Source organism: Sorex araneus, chromosome X, assembly GCF_027595985.1.
Source record: "Sorex araneus isolate mSorAra2 chromosome X, mSorAra2.pri, whole genome shotgun sequence".
Classification (NCBI taxonomy): Eukaryota; Metazoa; Chordata; class Mammalia; order Eulipotyphla; family Soricidae; genus Sorex; species Sorex araneus.
The window spans coordinates 18,581,258-18,603,713 of NC_073313.1; the positions used below are offsets into that span (position 1 = coordinate 18,581,258).

The window sequence follows — 22,456 nt, forward strand, 5'->3', positions numbered from 1 at the left end:
TCTCTCCTGCTCCACAATATATTTATTTGAACAATCTTAGAAGATACATGGCATTTAAAATTTCTTTGTCAAAATCCCGTTGTTCATCTATTTGCTGGAGCCGGTGCCAGTAACGTCTCCATTCGCCCCTGTCTCGTTCAGGATCAGCGTAATGAGGCCCATTATTGTTACTGTTTTTAGCATATTGAATACACCATGGGTAGCTTGCCAGGCTCTGCCATGTGAGATTCTGCCCTTTGTCAAAATAGAGTACAATATTTGCATATATTTCTTCATGTCTTTAGCTTCAAGAGAGAGTGTAGTTAAAATACCGTTTTCAGAGTTACCTAGTAATCGTTATTTCCCCCCATCCCTCTTCAGTGTGGTTGTGTTATTAATTTCCCATGAAGTTAAGTACATTTGTTCATTTGTATTCCATTTTGGGTTCTTCCCACCTATCATTATTACTACTTTTTAAAATTATATGAAGCATTAACATGGCTTTACAATAACTATAAAAGGTAGTATGTTATTATAGTACTGTGATATATAAAACTTATGTTTTTTGTGTTCCTTCTTTCAGGGAATCATTTATACGCCACATTAAAACAAATATGTGATTCTCCTGCCAATCTGTGAGAATTTCTCCTTTCAAGACTTTATTTTACTTACTGTACAAATAGCCCAGTTCTTTTGGATGCCATGTTCTGTGGCTTGCATCTGAAGAGGAGTTTGTCTTCATGAAGATTCCTAACATTGGTAATGTGATGAATAAATTTGAGATCCTTGGGGTTGTAGGTGAAGGTAAGTTGACCATTTCTTATATTTTTTAGCTATATATTAGTTATATCAACCATAAAAAATCTTCCTAATTTAGAGCCTATAAATTTAACTTAATTATCAATTCAAATATGTGCATAAGAATAAATATGAAAAAAACCCACTGTAAACTATTTGACTATTACTCTTCAGTTGGAAGTTAATAACCTTTTATAACCCTTTCAGGGCTTGAGAGATAGAACAGGGATAAAGGTGCTTACATTGTATGTGGCTGATCCCTGGCTCCACATACGGTCCCCTGAGTACCACCAGGAGTGGGCCCTGAGAGCAAAGCGAGGAGTAAACCTTGAGCACTGCCAGGTGTCACCCAAATACCCCCTCACCCTTTAAAGTTTAGTAAATTGGACTGACCTACCCTCCCTCCCTTCCTCCCTTCCCCCTCCCTCCCCTCCCCCCTCCCTCCCCTCCCTCCTCCCTCCCTCCCTCCCTCCCTCCCTCCCTCCCTCCCTCCCTCCTTCCTTCCTCCCTCCCTTCCTTCCTTCCTTCCTTCCTTCCTTCCTTCCTTCCTTCCTTCCTTCCTTCCTTCCTTCCTTCCTTCCTTCCTTCCTTCCTTCCTTCCTTCCTTCCCCTCTGCTCCCTTCCCCCTCCCCTCCTCTTCCCTCTTTTTGTCTCCTCTCATTTTTTGTTTTTGGGCCACACCCATGGTCTTCAGGGCTTATTCCTGGCTCCATGCTCAGGCATAACTCCAGCTGGGGCTTGGGGGACCAAATATGCTGAGAATTGAACCTGAATTGGCTGCATGCAAGGCAAGTGCTCCATCCACTCTACTGTTTCTATGGCCCCTAAATTGGAGATTTCTCTAAGGTTATCTTCATTTTATTCTTTTTGTTAGTGTGCTACTTTTTGTTACATCTTATTTTTATTTTGGGGGTCACTGCTGGCAGTGCTCAGGACTTACTCTTGGCTCTGTGTCTCAGGGATCACTCCTGATAGTGCTGGAATCAAACCCAGGTTGGCTGTGTGCAAGGCAAGCACCCTACCCTCTGTACTCTTTCATTTTATTTTTATATTAGATTTATATGTATATATTTGCCAGAACCCCCTCCACCAACTGGGCTTGTTTTGTTATGAATGATTATTATTTTTAGGGGCCATAACCAGCAGAGCTGGGGCTGGGGGCTTGTCCAGGCTTGTCCATTGCATTGCTCTGCCTGGCAGTTTGGTGCTAGGGCGGTTGTGCTTCCTCATTACTTGGGACCACAGTGATACCTGTTGGAGTTTAGGGGATCATGTAGTGCAGGGGACTGGATTCAGGACCTCATACAGGCTAAGCACTAGAGCTAAATATGTGAACTATCTTCCTGGCCTCAGATAGGGTTGTTTTGAATAGCAAAATTGATGTAAGCTATGTTTTATTTAAAATGTGGTAAATTATTAGCTTCTATTTGTCTTTGAGAGATGACAAACCACATTTTGTAAGCTCTGAGACTCACATTTGGTCATAGTTTAATATTGCCAAAATCAGAATGTGTGTAATAATCTGTAGCAGCATGTCATGGTTTAATTGACAATATTTTTTCTTTTCTAGTAGTACACAAAATAATGCTTACAATTAATGATGTCATTGACAAAATATGATTAATTCATTTCTCATAAGTCTTCCTTATTTTTCTCTCTTATTTTTTCTCTTAAGGAAAGCTTTTTGGAGATTTTGATAAATGATTCTGTTAACAGGGAACAAGTGATTATAATTTTGTTTCCTTAGCATTTTTATCTTTTAAATCAACTTAGAAAATTTTATATCTCAGATATTTCAAATGTATTCAGAATTTCAAAAGAAACTTGAAAAATTTACCCACGTGGAGACCAAACATGTTCTAGATTTTTTTGGTTTGTTTTGCCCTTTATTTGGGCCACTGTCAGTGCTCAGGGCTTACTCCTGGATTTGCACTCATGGATCACGCCTGGCGAGCTTAGGGGACTATCTGGGTTGTTGGGGATCAAGCCATGTGAGCGTGTGCAAGGCCAATGCCCTACCTGCTCTGTCTTCTCCTCGGGATCAGCTCAGATCGAGTCAAGTGACCAGACTCATCTTGAAGTCAGAACATGTCAGCTTCAGTTGTAATCACAACTTTAGATGCTTTTTGGCTAAGGAACAGATGTATGCACTGAGCAAATTAAACCTGTCAAACTAACTCTACCTTCTTGTCACATAGATAGACCCCCATTAAGAAACAAAGAGAAATGAGTGGGGTCGGGGGGGGGGTGAAAGAACAAAGACAGAAACAAAAATGGATGTGTACAGTTAGTGAGGGTCGGTTGATTAACTGCCTGATGATTGTGGAATTAATTTGGCTGGTGTAATGGCTGGCTCCATTCTGTGATTCATCTGTCTCCACCAAAGTGTGGGAGACTTATTCTGGTTTCCCGGAAGTGATTGGAGACATGGTTCCCAATTCCATTTCCCTGGAATCCCTTTGTCATATGGCCAACCCCAGTTCAGTTGCCAGCACCAATTGCTCCCCCAAGCACTGCCAAGGTGAAGCCCAAAAGGAATAATGAAGCTTTTCTCTTATGATAAGTATTCTTGATATGTCTACACACCTTTTGCTGTGCATAACATTTCGGTTCTTGTAATGAGAATTTTCGCAGTAGAACTTTTGCATTGGTTTACTGGTTACCTTTCTGTCAACTCTGTACTGCCTCCAAAGAAGTAGTTTATTTGCTAAATAGTGGAATAAGTAACCCATGAGGTCTTAATGATTAATCTCTTGAAATATACCAAAGTGCACGGGAGTGCTTAGCTGTAAATGGCCAGAGATCCTGGGATTGCTGTGACCTGTGCTCATGGATTGAGTTTTTAGGTCAAAAAGGGTTTCTGTCTCCTACTAGATTGGAGTGCTGAGCTGAAGAGAGAGTGCAGGGTTCAGGTGTTTGTCTTATATGTGGCCAGCCCCAGTTCAGTTTCCGGCACATGGTTCCCCAGGCACTGCCAGGTGTGGCCTAAAAGTTAAAAAACAAAAAAAACTAAACCCCCACCCCATGCCTGCACAGGAAAAAAAAAACACCAGAAAACAAACTAAGGCCCCACCCCCACTCAGAAACAGCCTCCCCTGCAGAGCACCCCACCCCCCCACACACAAACCAGAAAACCCAATAATTGGAGTGCTGGAATTTCCACAATTTTTCCAGTTAGGAAAGACATTCCCATGTCCTAGAAGGGTAAACATCTCCTAGGACAGAGACTGGTTGGTAGGCTCTGTGCTTGAGCTTAAATTCCCTTGAATCTTTTTGAGTTAATTTTCAATTACTTTTAAATATCTTATGTCAAAATTTCATTGACAGAAATTTTAAAGCTTACATTATAAAATTTCCTGTGTAATTTTCTTTAAAATGTCACTCTTAAAAATACTTGTGTGTCTGGGTTGGGGTGTGGGGGCCGCAGGGCGATAATACAGCACTTAGGGCACTTGCCTTGCACACAGCGGACTTGGGTTTGATCCTTGGTCCCCCGAGCCCCTGCAGGAGTGCTCCCCGAGAGCCAGGAGTAAGACCTGATCACGTCCAGGTATGCCTCTTCCCCGCAAATATTTAAAAAAAATGTAAGTACCTGTTGGGGATTGGGTTGCTAACACTTTGTTTATAAAACATTTTTATGTGACTGTATGAAATATAAAATATACTTTATATTTTTAATTTGTATGCGACTCATTACATTGTCATTTTAGAAATTGTTATTATAGCATATACTTATAATACTGTAGCACTGTCATCCCGTTGTTCATCGCTTTGCTCGAGCGGGCACCAGTAACGTCTCCATGGTGAGACTTGGTGTTACTGTTTTTGGCATATCAAATACGCCACAGGTAGCTTGTCAGGCTCTGGCGTGCGGGTGGGATACTCTCGGTAGCTTGCCAGGCTCTCCGAGAGGGACGGAGGAATCGAACCCGGGTTGGCCACATGCAAGGCAAACGCCGTACCTGCTCCAGTCCATATATAATCAGTATAAATATATTAGAACTTTGACTTTTCTAGGGCCTGTAATTTGTATACATGCTTTTAATTGGTTGCTTCTTTTTGCTTATAGGAGCCTATGGAGTTGTACTTAAATGCAGACACAAGGTAAGCCCATGGTTTTTATTGCAGGGGCCACACCTGGCAGTGCGTGGCCCTGCTGAGCCGGGGAGCCAGACTGTGGCCTTCCACGTGCATAGCATATGCTCTGCTGCTTGAGCCACATCCCCGGCCCAGGACATGTTTTTTTTTAAATGACAATATCTGTAAATGTTTAACTGTTTTGAAATGAATGTAATCTTTAGTACATCTGGCATATAATTAAAACTGTCTGGGTGTCTGGCTATGATGTTGATACTAATGAGGTAGAGGTATGTGAGCCCAGAGAAAAGAGGCCTTATCGTGATTGGGTAGATTAGGTATTTGCAGTCACATGCGAGTGTTGCAACCAACCTATAGACAGGCACAAAGCTGCCTAGGGCGAAGAGAGAAAGAAGAATTCAAGATTTAATTCATGTACAAGTACTTATAAGGTAGGTGGAATTTCATTTAGTCAGTATTTTTCAAGGTGATCCAATAGTGAGCAGAATACTCGATGAATATCAATCCAGATTTGGAAGGAAAGCGAATGAGAGTTTGAGATAAAATAGGGCTTGGGATGATAGTATATGAGGATGATTACTGGCTAGAATTGATCTCTTCTGAACAGTCATTTTGGGGATTGGAACAAATATTATGGATTACTTCACAATGATAATAATTTCCAATTGATTATTTGGGAAGTCTTTTCAGATTTATATAGCTGTTGCTAAGTGGAAAGTGTGTTTTGCTTAGAGTCTTAAATTTAAAATGACTAGTATTGAACCTGTGATGATTTCAAACATTTGGTTAAATGTTTTTCTATTCTGATGTCCCTAGAGTACTAATATCTGTCTTCATATTGTTTTGCATGTAATCTATTAAGACATATTTTTAATTTTGTGTGGTATTTTATAGTGATCTAGAAATTTTGAGGTGAGCTTACACACTTTTAAGCCATATGTATGTAAATATGTATGACTATATGACCTTAAAAATATTTTTATGTTTGATTTCTTTTCCTGTTGTACAAGATAGAACTATAGCTATTTTATTTTATTTTATTTTATTTATTTATTTATTTTGCTTTTTGGGTCACACCTGGCGATTCACAGGGGTTACTCCTGGCTCTGCACTCAGGAATTACCCCTGGCGGTGCTCAGGGGACCATATGGGATGCTGGGATTAGAACCCGGGTTGGCCGCGTGCAAGGCAAACGCCCCACCCGCTGTGCTATTGCTCCAGCCCCCCCCTTTTTTTTTCTTTTTGGGTCACACCTGACGATGCACAGGGGTTACTCCTGGCTCTGCACTCAGGAATTACCCCTGGAGGTGCTCAGGGGACCATATGAGATGCTGGGATTAGAACTATAACTATTTTAGATTTACGCCTTCACAATAGTTAATTTTTGGGCTGATTTGGATCATAGATTTTATTAATTGATTTTCTATTTTTCTTTAAATTGGGCATTTAAATTAATTTGCATTGGTAATAGATATTCAAAGACCTTTGCCAATAAATCTTTAAAAATAGTTTGAGTATTTGGGGCCAGGGCGCTTGCACAGTAGGTAGGGCGCTTGTTTGGCACGCAGCCAACCTGGGTTTGGTCCCTGGCATCTCATAGGGTCCTCTGAGCACCGCCAGGAGTGATTCCTGAGCATCACCAGATGTGGTCCAAAAACAAAGCAAAACAAAGCAAGTGAAAAGTTTGAGTACTATTGGTTCTTGATTCTGGATATTTATCAAATTTCAAATAATATAAATGTAATACATTGACCATTTTTTAAGAAATATTTTCAAAGTTTGAATTTTAGTAAAGGAAAATTCTTTAATGAAATGCTCTGGTTTTAATGACTTGCTATAAGTTAATATTAATCTCAATCTTTAAAATATTAGAATTCCTGCATAGATACAACACAGAACAAATAGGTTGTTGGATTCCAAATTAAATCTGACTCTTCATGAGAATACTGACATTTTTATTATAATTCTGTTTACAACATAGCAAATGGAAGCTTCACTTCTTAATCTGTGATTTAAAATCTAAGGATTTCTGATAGGTAATGGAAATTTGTGATTTTTCAGTCTTTATCACACTTATTCATGACCCATTCCCTTATCCTTTCTTTTGACATTATCTGGATGCTCCTGCCTTTTATATAAAAATAAAGGTTATTAATTAAGTACATTCTTTTTATCGTTCCATATGACTGGTTTCCTGGTTTGTTAGAATATGCTTGTTGCCCATCCATGGCTCTCTCAATGCACTTTTCATGTGAGAAGGTGGGCGCAGAGAGAAAGTGGATGAGAACAAGCATCTGCTCTTGAGAAATCAACCGTAAATGTGAAGTCTGATTCCTAGTGACTCTGGATAAGCTGCTTTGACTTTCAGGGATAAAGCACAATTTGTTTGTTTGATTGTTTGTTTTTGCCCTTGCATGGCTTATAGTATGTCTGAAGAGATAGAAGAATAGATATTTAAAATTAGCCAGTAAAGTTGCCACAAATGAGATTGCATCTAAAAAAATATTTCTTTTTATTGCTCTGGACTAAATAAGGGGCTTATAGATTAGCTCTCTAAGTATTGTTGCTCTGTTGCTTTTTCCTTTCATGCAACTAAAAAGATGTCACTGAATCAGAATTTAAAACTTAAATTAGTGCCTAACTCAGAGCAATATAAAACTCGTTTTAGAATCTGCAGCTGTTTAGTCATTAGATTTCTTGTACTATATCCTTTCTCGGCTATAATCAGACCTTCAAAATTTATCCTATTCAAAAAATAGAGTATTTGATGCTTCTTGTATAATTTATCTTTTAGGATCAAATAGATGTATTGCTATGAAATTGCATGTTATAATATAAATAGAAATATTCCTCCCTGTTCTACCCATTATATGTAAAGTAATCATGCCTGTATATTTTGTGTACCTTCAAAAATTGAAGAAATGTTTATAAAAATCAACAAATTAGTACTTTGTGATTATGCAGAGCTCTGTGTGATCACTTAAGCATAAGTTTGCTTTTTTTTGAGAAAGTTGGCTGTAAATACACACGCACATATGTAATTAACTAATTCTTAGCCTACTCTGTATTTGAACACATATGGAAGAAATTCATGTTTTAATCTGTGCACCATTATAAGAAATTTGAAGTCATGTTTATAAAGAGGTATATCTTCTTTGGTGAAAACAATATGATGTTATGCTATTATAGATCAAAGACTGTACTTCTTTGCTGAAATAAATGCTGCCCGATTAAAGGAAACTGTAGCTTCTGCAAATTGTTAAATATACACATTGATGTATATATGAAAATACTTAGTAAAGATGTGAGGCTATTTATGGCTTCTGGTGACTAGTCTTGCTTGAAGGGATTTCTGATTTGAACCTTTCCCCTGTTGGTAAGCGTTTCTGATTTTCTTTGCATGTCTGCTTTGAAGTGCCCGTGAGAGGGGAGGCATATTTTATAGCCGACTCCTCTTTGCAGAGGCCCAAAGAGGTCCTCCTCACAGCAAAGTAGGGGGAAATGGAATGGAATCGAAGTAGGGAGCTGCAGTAAGACGTGAAGCAGAAGAGGTCGTGTCTCCTGACAGAGGTTGGAAAGCAATGCTAATTGAGCACAGGACAGTGAAGTACTGACATGGTTATTTTCCTGTGACAGGGATTGACTTATGAGAAGTTTTTCTTTTAGCTTATTTTTTGGATTGTTTGTTTTTATTTCTGTTTGGGGGCCATTCCCGGTGATGCTCATTCCCGGCCATTCCTCCTGGCTCTGCACTCAGGGATCACTCCTGGCAGTGCTTGAGGGACCATGGGGTTCTGGAAAATAGCTAACATGAATAAGAGAATTATGAAATGCTCTCTACCTTCTAAGAGAGAGTGCAGAACAGAAAGAAAGATATATTTCAATGGTCAAACTAAAAACAGAGGAAGGTAGAACTTTTGAAGATAAGGAAGAAAGAGTTTTGAAAAATTGGTATTCACCAGTGGTATAAAGTGATGAGATAAGAATCGAGAGATAAGAAAATCCGTATAGAGGGGCTGGACCAATAGCACAGCGGGAAGGGCGTTTGCCTTGCATGCGGCCGACCTGGGTTCGATTCCCAGCATCCCATACGGTCCTCTGAGCACCGCCAGGAGTAATTCCTGAGTGCATGAGCCAGGAATCAGGAATTACCCCTGTGCATCACCGGGTGTGACCCAAAAAAACCAAAAAAAAAAAAAAAAAAGAAAATGCGTATAGAGATCCATGATGAGAAGGATAGAGGGTGAAAAAATCCATTTTGGTGAAAAAATTATGATCTCTTTAAGTAAAATAATACAGTGAACGCTAACTTGTAAGAGGTAAAGGAGAGGGATAGGGAGATAATATAGAGGATCGGGTTCTTGCTTCACATGTGGCCTACTCAGGTTTGAGCCATGGCACCCATAGGGTCCCCTAGCTGCCATGAGTGATCCCTGAGTGCAGAGCCAAGAGTAAGCCCTGAGCACTACAGGGTGTACCACAAAGAAAATAAGACGTAAAGGAGAAAGTAGAAAAAAAATCTGGATGGTGCTGTGTTTTTGTTTGGTCTCCTTTGAGGAATTATGGTCAGGAGTAGTAAGAAGAGTAGATTTGATTAAATATTAACTGGGAGAAATATCTGTCTCTACCTTTTAAATAGCATTCTCTGTTATTTAATATTCATAATTTATCTTTTATATTATGTCTTTATTACCAAGTATTTTGAATCTTTTGAATCAGTGAAATTGGGTTATTTTTTCCACAAAAAGAAGATTCAGGCTTCGGGTATTTTCAGAAAACAAACCTTATTTAAGAAGATACTTGAGGAAAAGTCAATGAAGCATCACCAATTTAACAGATTATTTATTGCCTGCCATCTAAAACCACAGTTATTGTCTACTAAAATAAAACAAACTGATTGTTTCAGGTTTTTCCATATTAGATAGAACAATGGTTTTGTCTAATATTTAGCTTTAGATTTTTTTTCCTGCAAAACTTATGATGAGCCAACCAACAATAAGAAACTGAATATATAGATTAGTTCCACTATTACTGTTTTAAGGTTTATCTTATTTTATTTTTTTGTTTACAATACTGTTGATAATGATTTCTCACGGACATAATTCCAACATTATACCCATTAGTTATATTATTTGCCTTGTCTTTCCTTTCTGCCTTTTAAAATTAAAAACAAGACATGGGTTCCTGCTTTTTCTATGCAGAATTTCTAGTTTTTGAAGACAATTATATAGAAACTGGTGATGTTGGTTTTTTTTTTCGGTGGAGCTTAGCAGTACCAGGGATCTCTCCTGGCTCCGTACTTAGGGACTGTTCCTGGCGGGGCTCGGGTGCTGTGGATATACCCAGGTCAGCTGCAGGTGAAAGGCAAGTGGCTTCTCCACTGCTGTACTCTTTCTCTGGCCATAATTACTTTTTAAGTGATGGCTTTTTCAAGATGACATTAATTTACTGCAGTTACGAAGATTAAAGTGATGTCAACATGGACTTCAGGTCAAGAATGAAGAGAACAGAACGTTAATGGGAGGGGGAATGATACTCTCTCCTCTTATAGGGCACTTAGAGAACCATTACTCTTTTTTTAAAAAAAACATTACTCTTGAGTCATTATTTTGTTGTCTATCCAGTTAACTGTAGAACACTCTCAGTGCAGTTAAAAGTCTAACCAAAATTGTACCATTCGTGTTATAAATATTTCATACTTCATATTCTGCTAGTCTACTGAGATAGGAAAACTACCCATGTTTCTGTTGTCTTATTATCAATTTAAAAAAATAATGGTTCAAATGTCAGTTTCCAGGTGAGTCTGATTTCTTTTCAGAGCGAGAAGAATTTAGGGCTTTTTTAAAGGGGCTGCGCGGGTACAGGAGGCCCCTGTCAGCCGTGCTTGGTCTAGTGGTACAGGCCTGAATGTTTGGTGCTTGGGTGAGGGGGGTGTCCAGGGCCACACCCATCAGTGTTGGGGTGTATTGAGGCTCACTTGGTGCGAGGGATCAAGCCTACACCAGACATTTGGCTCTACTGCTTTAGAACTACATCTTTTTTTAAAAAAATATTTATTTGTTTTAAATCGAATCACAGTGTGATGCAGTTACTAAGTTGTTCATGATTGGATTCAGGAATATCATGTTACAACACCCATCCCTTCATTGGTGTATATATCCCAGCAACAGTGTACCCAGTTTCCCCCCACCCCACTCTATGGCAAGCACTTTTCTTCTCTCTCTCTCTCTCTCTCTCTCTCTCTCTCTCTCTCTCTCTCTCTCTCTCTCTCTCTCTCTCTCTCTCTCTCTCTCTCTCTCAGAGCTACCTCTTTTGTCCCAGTAATTTTGTTTTTTTTCAGGTCTACTTCTTACCTTTAATCCTCATCATCCTAATCTGGATTTGTTTTGTTGTTTCTTAGCTTATGGGATAAGGCAATGACCATTATAGAATTCCCCACCACTGGCACTGTGTGCAGTATCAGCACAGAAGACTTTTACCTTTTTCTTTTTTTTTGCTTTTTGGGTCACACCCGGCGATGCACAGGGGTCACTCCTGGCTCATGCACTCAGGAATCACCCCTGGCGGTGCTCAGGGGACCATATGGGATGCTGGGATTCGAACCCGGGTCGGCCGCGTGCAAGGCAAACGCCCTACCCGCTGTGCTATCGCTCCAGCCCCAACTTTTACCTTTTTCATCCTTCCTGCTGGTGACTCAGATCTAGATGATCAGATTTTCCCTCCTACTCACTGCCACCCTTCGTCTAGGAATGAGTTGGCTGGGGTGCTAGATGGACTTTAAAGTTCCCTTTTCTGCTAATTGTACACACTTAATTGGCTCAAAGATGAGAACACTTTTTCTACCTTATTAAGATGAGTAATTTCCATCAGTCTCTCATGAATGTATTTAAGGGATATAAATCCTGTGTAAAAACGGTTGTTTTTTTCTTGAAACTTATTTTTTTTAAGACATGTGCTTTGCAAAGTGGTTCATAATTGAGTTGTTTCAGGCATACAGAGTTCCAACACCAACTCACCACCACTGTCCCCTTCCCCTTCCCTCCACCAATGTTCCCAGCTTCCCTCCCACCGCCCACCCGGCCCCCTTGGCCGGCGTATAACAAATTTATTTAATATTGCTTGTTCCAACAAAATTTAAAGGAATGGCAAATGGAATTATCAGAAAATAAGCAATGAAGGTCAATTTGTGGTGATTAATTTCTATATGACTTTAACCTATGTAAATAAAGTAAAGTCATTTAATATAATATAATGCCAATTCTCATTTACATAAATAAGTTTTCAACTCTGGCATTAAATTTGATTTTATACTTGGGTATCTTTATCTTGTTCCTGGTTTTGTGGGGAAAGACCTTTTGGTCGTTTGTCATTGAATATGCATGAGGTTGCCTGTGGGCTTTCCATAAATAACCTTAGGTGGCTGAGGACATTGGCTTCTGTTTCTAGTTTCTTTATCCTGAATGGATCTATGGTATGGGGTAATGTAAATGGGCAGTTGAAAATGTACGTGATTCTCATATCAAAAAGTACCTGTTCTTAATCAGGCCTTTTCCTCACATGTGAGACCTGTTCTTAATCAAGCCTTTTCCTCACATGTGAGGGTTTTGACTAGTTGTGGAGTTCTGGAAGTTTATTCGGACAGGTTTTGCCTGGTTGGTTGTTTCTGTGGAGGGATAGAGTTGTAGATTTGCCTGTTTGCCACCAGTGATTTCACTCTGCAGACGTGTTTTGCACATACTTTCTCCTAGTCTGTGGCATGTCTTCATTGTTAATAGTGTCTTGAGCACAGTAGTTTTTAACTTTAATGAAGTCTATCTTATCTTTTTTTTCCCTGTGGATGATGCTTTTGGTATAGCATCTAAAAACTTATCTCCAAATTCAAGATCAGTTAGATTTTCTGGATTATCTTCTAGAAGTTTTACAATTTTGCATTTAATTGTATGCCATACTTTGAATTAATTTTTATGAAAATTGTAAGATTTTTGTCTAAACTTTGTCTCTTTACATATGACATCCAGCTCTATTTGTTGAAAGGACATCTTTCTTCTTTGGGTTGACTCTGCTTCTTTGTCAAAGATCAGCTCTGTTTTTGTTGGACCTTTTTTCAGACTTTTTTTTTTCTTTTTTTGGTCACAACTGGTGATGCTCAGGGTTTACTCCTGGCTCTGCACTCAGGAATTACTCCTGGCGGTGCTTGGGGACCATATGCCAGGGATTGAACTCTGGTTGGCTGTGTGCAAGGCAAATGCCCTACCCACGGTACTATTGCTCCGGTCCTCTTTCAGACTTTCTATTCTGTTCCATTGACCTGTGTCTCTATTCTTCCCCAGTCTCACTTCTTATAAAGAAGTCAAGTAGTCTCAGTGTTATAACTTTGTTGATATTCAGTATTGTGTCCACTGTTTCAGATCTTTTGCCTTTTCATGGTATCTTTAAATTCAGTTTGTTAGTCTCTGCAAAATAGCTTGCTGGCATTGAGATTTCATTTGTAGATCAGATGAGAAGAATTAACATCATGACAATATCAAGTTTTATATTTCATTAACACCAACAATCTCTTCATTTACTTAGATCTTTGATTTCTTTTGATCTAGTTATATAAGTTTTTGGTATACCATTGCACACATTTTGTTAGATTTATACCGAAGTGCTTTTCTCTTTTTGGTGATAATATCAATGGTAATATTTTTCTAATTCTAAATTCCAGTTCTTTGTTGGTAGAAGATAGGAAGCAAAGTATCCAAACTTTGCTAAAACATTTATTCTTTCTTATAAGAAGGTTTTGTTTTTAGAGATTTGTCAAGAGTGTTTGTTTCTTGATTTTGTTGTTGTTGTTGTTCTTGTTGTTTGTTTGATTTTTGGTCTCACCCTGGTAGGTGCTCAAGACTTATTCCTGGCTGTGCTCTCGGGAAATCACTCATGGCGGGGCTTGGTGACTGTATGTGGTACTGGGGATGGAACATGGGTAGGCTGCATGTAAAGCAAGTGCCCTACCTGCTATACTATCTCTTTAGCCCCTTGCCAAGTCTTTTAATCATATATTCTATAAGCAGAGCTGTTTTATTTCTTCGTTCCTAATATGTATACTTTTTAGTTTTGTTTTGTTTTGCTCAACTTCCCCAACAGTACTGAGGACCACCAGAGCAGTTTACCCAGCAGTGCTTCAGGGGCCTCGTGGTATTGAAGATTGAACCAGCATCCTGTACATGCATGAACGTCAGCCCTTCAAACTATCTCCCTGACCCCCGATCTATATGCTTTGAACACTTCTCTCTCTCTTTTTTTACTGCAATAGTTATGACTTCCAGTACAATGTTGAATACAGGTGGTGAGATAGGACATCCTGTTTTGTGTCTGAGCTTGCAGGAAGCTGTGCAGTTCCTCATGATGAAGTATGCTAGCTGGAAGGTTTTTTCAGATGATCTTTATCAAGTTGAGGAAGTTTTCTCTATTCCTAAATTGGTGAGTTTTTATTATGACTGGGTGTTTGATTTTTTCAGATGCTTGCATAAGTGATGGGGTTTATGGTATTTCTACATTAGCCTCTTGAAGGTAGTAAATTATAGGAATTGATTTTAGGATATTGAACCAACTTTGTATACCTGAGATAAATCCCACTTGGTCATGGTATATAATTCTTTGTGTTTATTCATGGATTTGATTTAATAAGATTTGTTGAGGATTTCTTTATATTTCATAAGAGGTATTTGTCTGTAGCCTGCCTTTTAATACCTTGATCTGATTTTTTGTATAGTAGGGTAATACTGGTCTCATACACTAAGTCAGGGAGTATATGGCTGCTTTTGTTTGTTGGGAAAGAATGCAGATAACTATTATAGTTCGTCAGTGAAAAATCATATGTGTAAGGGACTTTCTTTTTTGTGAGTTCATTATTATTGCGAGTAGATTCTCTCTTCCATAGGTTATTATTCAGATTGTCTGTCATTCCTTATGTAAAGTTTCTCTGGTTTATATCTTTCAAGTAATTGGTTCCTTTCTCAAATTTGCAAGTACAAAACTTTGTTCATAAAATTATTTTATTATCCTTTCAATGTCTTTGTGGATAATAGTGATGCCTTCTGGGGGGTGGAGCGATAGCACAGCGGGTAGGGCGTTTGCCTTGCACGCGGCCGACCCGGGTTCGATTCCCAGCACCCCATATGGTCCCCTGAGCACCGCAAGGGGTAATTCCTGAGTGTAGAGCCAGGAGTAACCCCTGTGCATGCTGGCTGTGACCCCAAAAAGCAAAAAAAATAGTGATGACTTCTTTTATTACTGATACTAATACTTTGTGGCTTCTTATTTTTTTTGTTTTCTTTTTGGTTTTTAGGTCACACCTAGCTATGCACAGGGGTTTCTCCTGGCTTTGCACTCAGGAATTACTCCTGGTGGTGCTCAGGGGACCATATGGGATGCTGGGAATAGAAACCGGTTGGCTGCATGCAAGGCAAATGCCTTCCCCACTGGTGCTATCGCTCCAGCCCCGTCTTCTTATTTTATTTTTTAATCTTGTTAGCTTGGATAGCGATTGATGAATTATCAATTTTTTTTGAAAGAACCAGCTTTTTTTTCATTTATATTTCACCATTGAGTTCTTGTTTTTACTTTTATTGGTAGCTGCTGTAATCCCTATTATTCTTTCTTTCACTTTGCTTTAGGTTTAAGATGGCTTTCTTTGTCTTCTTTCTTAAAATGGAATCTTGTTTCAGGGGGTGGTGGGCCACACCTGGTCATCTTCAGGGGCTACTCCTGGCTCTGTAGTTAGGAGTGATCCTGGTGATGCTCGAAAGACCATATGCAGTGCTGGGAACACAAAGGGGTTTGACCACAGGAAAAGGAAGTTCAAATCCCACCTCACCCCCATTATCTCTTAGACCCTCCCGAGGTAGAATTTTAGGCTACTGATATTAGGTTTATTTTCTAATGTATGTACTAAATGCTATGAACTTCACTATAATCACGGCTTTTACTGCATCATGCCAATTTAATTTTGTATTTTATTTTTTTCTTGAAGGGGGGACACTCTTGGCAGTGCTTGGAGCCATGAGGCCACTCCAGATGGTACTTGGCCTGGTGCTGATATGGAGGGGGTCCACCAAGGGTTGTGCCCGGCAGTGTTCTAGGGCTACCAGTGCTGTACCCAGTGGTGTTGGAGGTGGTGGGGGGGAACATGTGGTGCCTGGGATCAAACCAGGGCTAGAACCTCACACATGTAAGACATGTGTTCTGTCACTTGAGCTATACCCATAGCCTCTAATTTGTATTTTCACTTATAAAAGTATATTTATATTTCTTTTAAGCTTTCTTCTTTGACCTATTGTTATTTAGAAGTATGCTATTTGCTCTCTAAAATACTTTTTAGATTGTCCAGTAATCTTTTTTCTTACTGATTTCTAGTTTAATTCCAGAGTGTCAAAGTATTTCTTATAAGATTTTGGGTCTTCAAAATGTGTTGAATTTCATGACCCAGAATTTGATCTATCTTCATGTACATTTCATCCGAGCTTGAGAAGAGTATGTATTCTGCTCTTGTTAGATGACACATTTTATAAATATCAAGTAGAGCCAGCTGATTGGTGTTTTGTTCAATTTACCTATATTCTTACTCATTGTTTTTCATGCTGGAACTGTCATTTAATGAAAGGAGAAATGTTGAAGTGCCCAACTATAATAGTGGATTTGTCTTTTTCTCTTAGCAGGTCTCTTGGTATTTGCCTCATGAATTTTGATATTCTCTTATTTTATACATACATATTAAGGGCAGGCTGGAGCAATAGCACAGCGGTTGGGCATTCGCTTTTCACATGGCTGACCTGAGTTCGATTCCTCCGCACCTCTCGGAGAGCCCGGCAAGCTACCAAGAGTATCGAGCCCCTGCGGCAGAGCCTGGCAAGCTACCCGTGCGTATTGGATATGCCAAAAGCAGTAACAATAAGTCTCTCAATGAGAGACGTTACTGGTGCTTGCTTGAACAAATTGATGAGCAACAGGATGACAGTGACAGTGAGAGTAATATTAAGTGCATCTCTGTCTTCTTGGAGAGCATAGTTTTGGAATGCCCCTAATTATTCCTGATGAAATTCCTTGTTCTGAAGTCTACTTTGGAATTGATACAGTGACACCAGCTTTGCTTTGGTTAATTTTAACATGCTCTGTCTTATTCTGTTCCTTTGGCTTTCATTTGTTTGTATTTTTATATTTGAAATGAGAGTATTTTTTTCCTCTTTTTTGGGTCACACCCAGCAATGCTCAGGGGTTACTCCTGGCTCTGCAGTCAGGAATTACTCCTGGCGGTAATTACTCAGGGGACCATATGAGATGCTGGGTGGGGAGGGGGGTAGAATTGAACTTGGGTTGATTGAACTTGGGTTGATTGAACTTGGGTCGATTGAACTTGGGTCGGCTGCATGAAAGACAAACGCCCTCCCCGCTGTGCTATTGCTCCGGCCCCTGAAATGAGTTTTTAAAGTCCAGTCTGAAAAATCTTTTTTTCTTTTTCCTAAGGTGGGAGTGTCGCGTAGGTTTGGGTCATATGCAACAGTGCTCAGGGGATACTTCCAGCTCTATGTTCAGGGGTCATTCCTTGTGGTGCTCAGGGGACTGTGTGGTGCCGGGATGGAACGTGGTCCCCCTGCATGCAAAGCATGCACTCGGCCTGTTGATCCATCTCTCTGGCCACCTGACACTCTCAAATGGTGTATTTATGCCATTCACAATTAAAAATATATATATATATATAATACATATAATATATTTTATGTAATATATCAAAAGCTATATATATATATATATTAGCTTTTTGGGCCACACCCAGCAATGCTCAGGGGTTATTCCTGGTTCTGTACTCAGAAATTATTCCTGGCGGTGCTTGGGAGACCATATGGAATGTCGGGGGTTGAACCCAGGTCTGCCATGTGCAAGGCAAATGCCCTACCTGCTGTACTATCGCTCCGGCCCCGAGATTTTTAAATATCGTTTGACCAATGTGAGACATGTTTGTAACTTCTCTATTATACTTTAATAACCAAAATAGTTCTCTTTTTCTGCCTCACCTGATTTTATCTGGTTTTATAGGATTGTTTCATTTCAGCATGTTCGTAATAGCTCTTTCAGCAAAGATTTTCAGTTGTCACAGAGTTTGCCGTGTGTATTTACGTGTTGTTTAAGGTTTTGATTTAATGGGATGAAAGCATTGTGTATTCAGTGGAAATGATAGTTTGGATTTTGAATTTGATCTTTTCCTGGGCTAGCCAGTTGTGGCCCATACTGAACACACTGGTTTTCACTCTCATTAAACCTTACTTTAAAAGTGGCTTTGTGTTAGTTGATTTTGCTCAACTATAGGCTAATGTCAGTCTTCTGAGCATGTTTAAGGTAAGTTAGACTAAGCTATAATTTATAGCTGACATAGGTGATTTTAAATGCATTTTTGGTTTTAACAACTGTACATACTTAACAAAGTGCTTTCTCTTTTAGATATTTCAGTTACACCTTTTGTATTTGTTCCATAGTTCTTTAATATTTTGTTAAGCTTTTTTCAAAAGGGCTTTTTAAAATTTTTATCTTTTATTTATTTTATTTATTAGTGAATCACCGTGAGGTAAAGTTACAAACTTATGAACTTTTATGTTTGCATTTCAGTCATACAATGATCGTTTACCTATCCCTCCACCAGTGCCCATTCTCCTCCACCAATATTCCCAGTATCCCTCCTACCACCCCCACCCCATCCCTCACCACCCCACCCAGCCTCAGCAGTGGGGCATTCCCTTTTGTTCTCTCTCCTTTTGGGTGTTATGGTTTGAAATAGAGGTATTGAGTGGCCATCATGTTTGGTCTATAGTCTACTTTTGGCACGCAGCTTTCAACTTGAACAGGTCCTCCCAACATCCTTTACTTGGTGTTCCCTTCTCTATCTGAGCTGCCTTTTCCCCCAGTATGTGAGGCTGGTTTCCAAGCTGTAGAGCAGACCTCCTGGTCCTTATCTCTACTACTCTTGGGTTAGTCTCCCATTTTGTTACTTTATGTTCCACAGATGAGTGCGATCTTTCTATGTCTGTCCCTCTCTTTCTGACTCATTTCACTTAACATAATTCTTTCCATGTTGATCCACTTATATGCAAATTTCGTGACATCATCTTTTCTAACAGCTGCATAATATTCCATAGTGTAGATGTACTGAAATTTCTTTAACCAGTCATCTGTTCTTGGGCACTCGGGTTTTTCCAGATTTTGGCTATTGTAAACAGTGCTGCAATGAACATACAAGTGCAGATGTCATTTCGACTATACTTTTTTGCCTCTCCGGGATATATTCCCAGGAGTGGTATTGCTGGGTCAAATGGAGCTCAATTTCTAAATTTTTCAGAATCAGCCAAAGCAAAAGGGCTGAACCAGTGGGCATTCCCACTAGTAATGAAGGAGAGTCTCTTTCTCCCCACATCCACGCCAACACTGGTTGCTTTAGTTCTTTTGGATGTGGGCCAGTTTCTGTGGTGTGAGATAATATCTCATTGCTGTTTTGATCTGCATCTCCCTGATGATTAGTGATGAAGAACATTTTCTCATGTGCCCTTTAGTAATTCGGATTTCTTCTTTGAGAAAGTTTCTGTTCATTTCATCACCCCATTTTCTGATGGGGTTGGATGTTTTCTTCTTGTAGAATTCAACCAGTGCCAAAAGGGTTTTTTCTGACAGGCTTTTTGTCATATCTTTCATTTCACCAATCTTTTCCTTGGCTGTGGACATTCTACCAATGAGATCATTAAAGGCAATACTAAGTTTTGTTATAGTGGTTTTGGTTTCTGTCATGTTCTTTTATTCTTCTTTAGAGCTATGTATGCTTATGTTATTCATCGATTGTTGCATGTTGTCAACTTTTTTCTATTAGAGTGCTTAATATAGTAGCACTGTTGTCCCATTTTTCATCGATTTGCTCGAGTGAGCACTAGTAACGTCTCCATTGTGAGACTTATTGTTACTGCTTTTGGCATATGGAATATGCCACAGGTATCTTGCCAGGCTCTGCCATGCAGGCAGGATACTCTCGGTAGCTTGCTTGGCTCTCCGAGAGGGATGGAGGAATTGAACCCGGGTCGGCCACATGCAAGGCAAACGTCCTACCCGCTGTGCTATGGCTCCAGTCCATTTAATATGGTAATAATTCTATATAATATAGAATTAATATAGTAATAATTCTTAATTATTAAATTAAACTTAAATTTTAATTTAATTAATTTAATTCTATTTTTTTTAAAATTTCTTACCTAATAATCACCAAATCTATACTGTGGTTGAGTTTGGCCCTAATGTTTGCTTTTTCTCTTCAGACTGTATCTTGCTATTTTCCATACTTTCAAATTTTTTTAATACAGAGAATATGTACTTGATGATAGGAACAAATAGGCCTTGGATGTAGATTTTATGTTAATTTGGGTATGAGCTGGATCTTGTCTAATATTTGTAGGTATAGTAGCCAGAGGCCTCAGTTTTCTCTAGTACTTTATTTCTTCTGTTTATCTTTCTCCCCCGTTGTCTTTCTCAGTTCTTATCTTTCATCTTCTGCTTTCTTTGGTGCTACACCAGAACCCTGGTGATATGGTGGTGGGCTGGGTGTTCTATAATTTGCTAAATCTCAGCTGTTGCTTCACTTGAGACTTGGGCTGCAACTTTCAGAAATATTCCTTTGCTAGGAGAGAGAGAGAGAACAAATTGGAATGCCCTGCCACAGAGGCGGGGTGGGGTGGGGGATGGGATCGGGGGGTGGGAGGGATACTGGGTTCATTGGTGGTGGAGAATGGACACTGGTGGAGGGATGGGCTCTTGAACATTGCATGAGGGAAACACAAGCACGAAAAGGTGTGAATCTGTAACTGTACCCTCACTGTGACTCACTACAAAAAAATTAAAAAATTAAAAAAAAACCCGAAATATTCCTTTGCCTCCCCCATCTGCTACCCCTGCCTCTTGGGTGGAGCAGCAGACTCGGGAGTCTACTGTGGGTTAGTTTCTTCCGTTATTCTATAGCTTTGGTCTTTGTTACAGAGCGCTTTGGGGCTTATTCCAAACTAACAGCCTTTCCCCTGCAGTGTGCATCCCACAATGGCTACTTTCCTTTTCCTCCTACCCCAAAGAAAATTAAAAAAAAATCAGATTTACACCTTGGGAATATTTCAGAATTGTTTCTTTCCCCTTTTTATTTGTCCAAATGGGACGGGATCTGTGTCTTCTCAGTCAGACGCCGGTGAGTTGTTGGATGCAGGCGTCAGTGAGGGGTCCCTTCAGAGGGACCCTGCCAGCTTTGAGTGCTTCCCCGCAAGTCTTGGTCAATATTACCATTTCTATTTTCCTACTGGAGTGTTGCTCCAGCACGTTCCGCTCCAGGTGGGCTGATCTTGGATGTGATTGTCTGTGTTTGCTTGTCTCTCCAGAGATTTCAGAAGTTCAGCTTTCTGAATTCTTTGTTTTCTGAGAAGCCCATGAAAACTTGATTTTGAGTTTGTCCAAGATTTTTTTTCTTTTCATATGGATAGGAATGATGATAACCAAGCACCTAACATGTTGAGCCTAAAACCTGAAGTCCTAAATTTATATTTTAAAATAAGTAATACTTTCTCTAATTTAAAAATAATATTCAGTAAGAGACTGTTAACTTTCTAATGAACCATTTTCTTAGCTAGGGTGACTCATTCTTGGTTATTTTCATCCTTTTGAATCTCAGATCTGTATATTTTCAAAGTGCTTACTAAGAACTTTTTTTCAGAAAAAATATTAAAACATAACTTCATGTCATTCTAGGAGATTGTTAAATTTGTACCAAATTAGTTGCAGTTTCTGATTTTTCTCCCTATAGCACTCTTTTAAAAATTATCTGGTTTCTTTAAAAATGATCTTGGGAATGAATGTCTAACCCTTATGCTTCCAGTGGTTTATTTTCAATTAACCTTGAAGAATGTATTAATTATAAACTATAGGTCTTGGTGAGTTTCACGTAATAGGATTACTTTCCGAATCTGTATGATAGAGGACAATTTGGTTGAAATGTATTGTTCAAGACAGTGAAAAAGCGCTGCTTGTATTTGTCTTATAATTTGATTCATATGCTTAAAAATAACATTTTGGAAGAATGCCATTTTTATCCTGGGATAGCATTCGTACCCAACTTTGCACAGTTAAAGTATTTCAATCGTGTTAGCATTGCTTCTTGTTTTTTCCTTCTCTCTCTCTCTCTCTCTCTCTCTCAGTGCTGTCCAGAATAGAACTCAGGGCTTACACGGTGCATGCTTACCACTGAGCCACATCCCCAGCCCAACCCTGTTCCTTTCTAAAGTTTTATTTTTCTAACCGAATCCGCTGTGAGTAACTGTATTCACAAAATAAATGTGTGCTACGGTCTCTCTCTTATGCCACGTTAGTTCAGTGGCCATGAGCTGCTTCCCCACCCCGTCCGAGACCACTGCCAACAGACACATGAAGGAGGGAACTGGGCCACCAGGCTGGTTGGTGATCACTTGCTGTTTATTCCCGTCTCCATCCTGCCTTTTTTTCCATTCTTCTGGTGTGGCTGTTCCAGTCTCACTGC

The 22,456-nt window shown here is 39.4% G+C and overlaps 1 protein-coding gene across 2 annotated transcripts in view; it reads left to right on the forward strand.

Moving 5' to 3' along the window:
* Positions 1 to 22,456, forward strand: part of CDKL5 (cyclin dependent kinase like 5) — a 214,550-nt gene that overhangs the window by 74,066 nt on the left and 118,028 nt on the right. For both annotated transcript variants that reach the window (XM_055123544.1, XM_004612219.2), the window contains exons 2-3: positions 563 to 783; positions 4,847 to 4,881. In XM_055123544.1, the coding sequence (XP_054979519.1) occupies positions 720 to 783; positions 4,847 to 4,881 (99 nt within the window). In that variant the 5' untranslated portion in view covers positions 563 to 719. The remainder of the gene's footprint in view (positions 1 to 562; positions 784 to 4,846; positions 4,882 to 22,456) is intronic.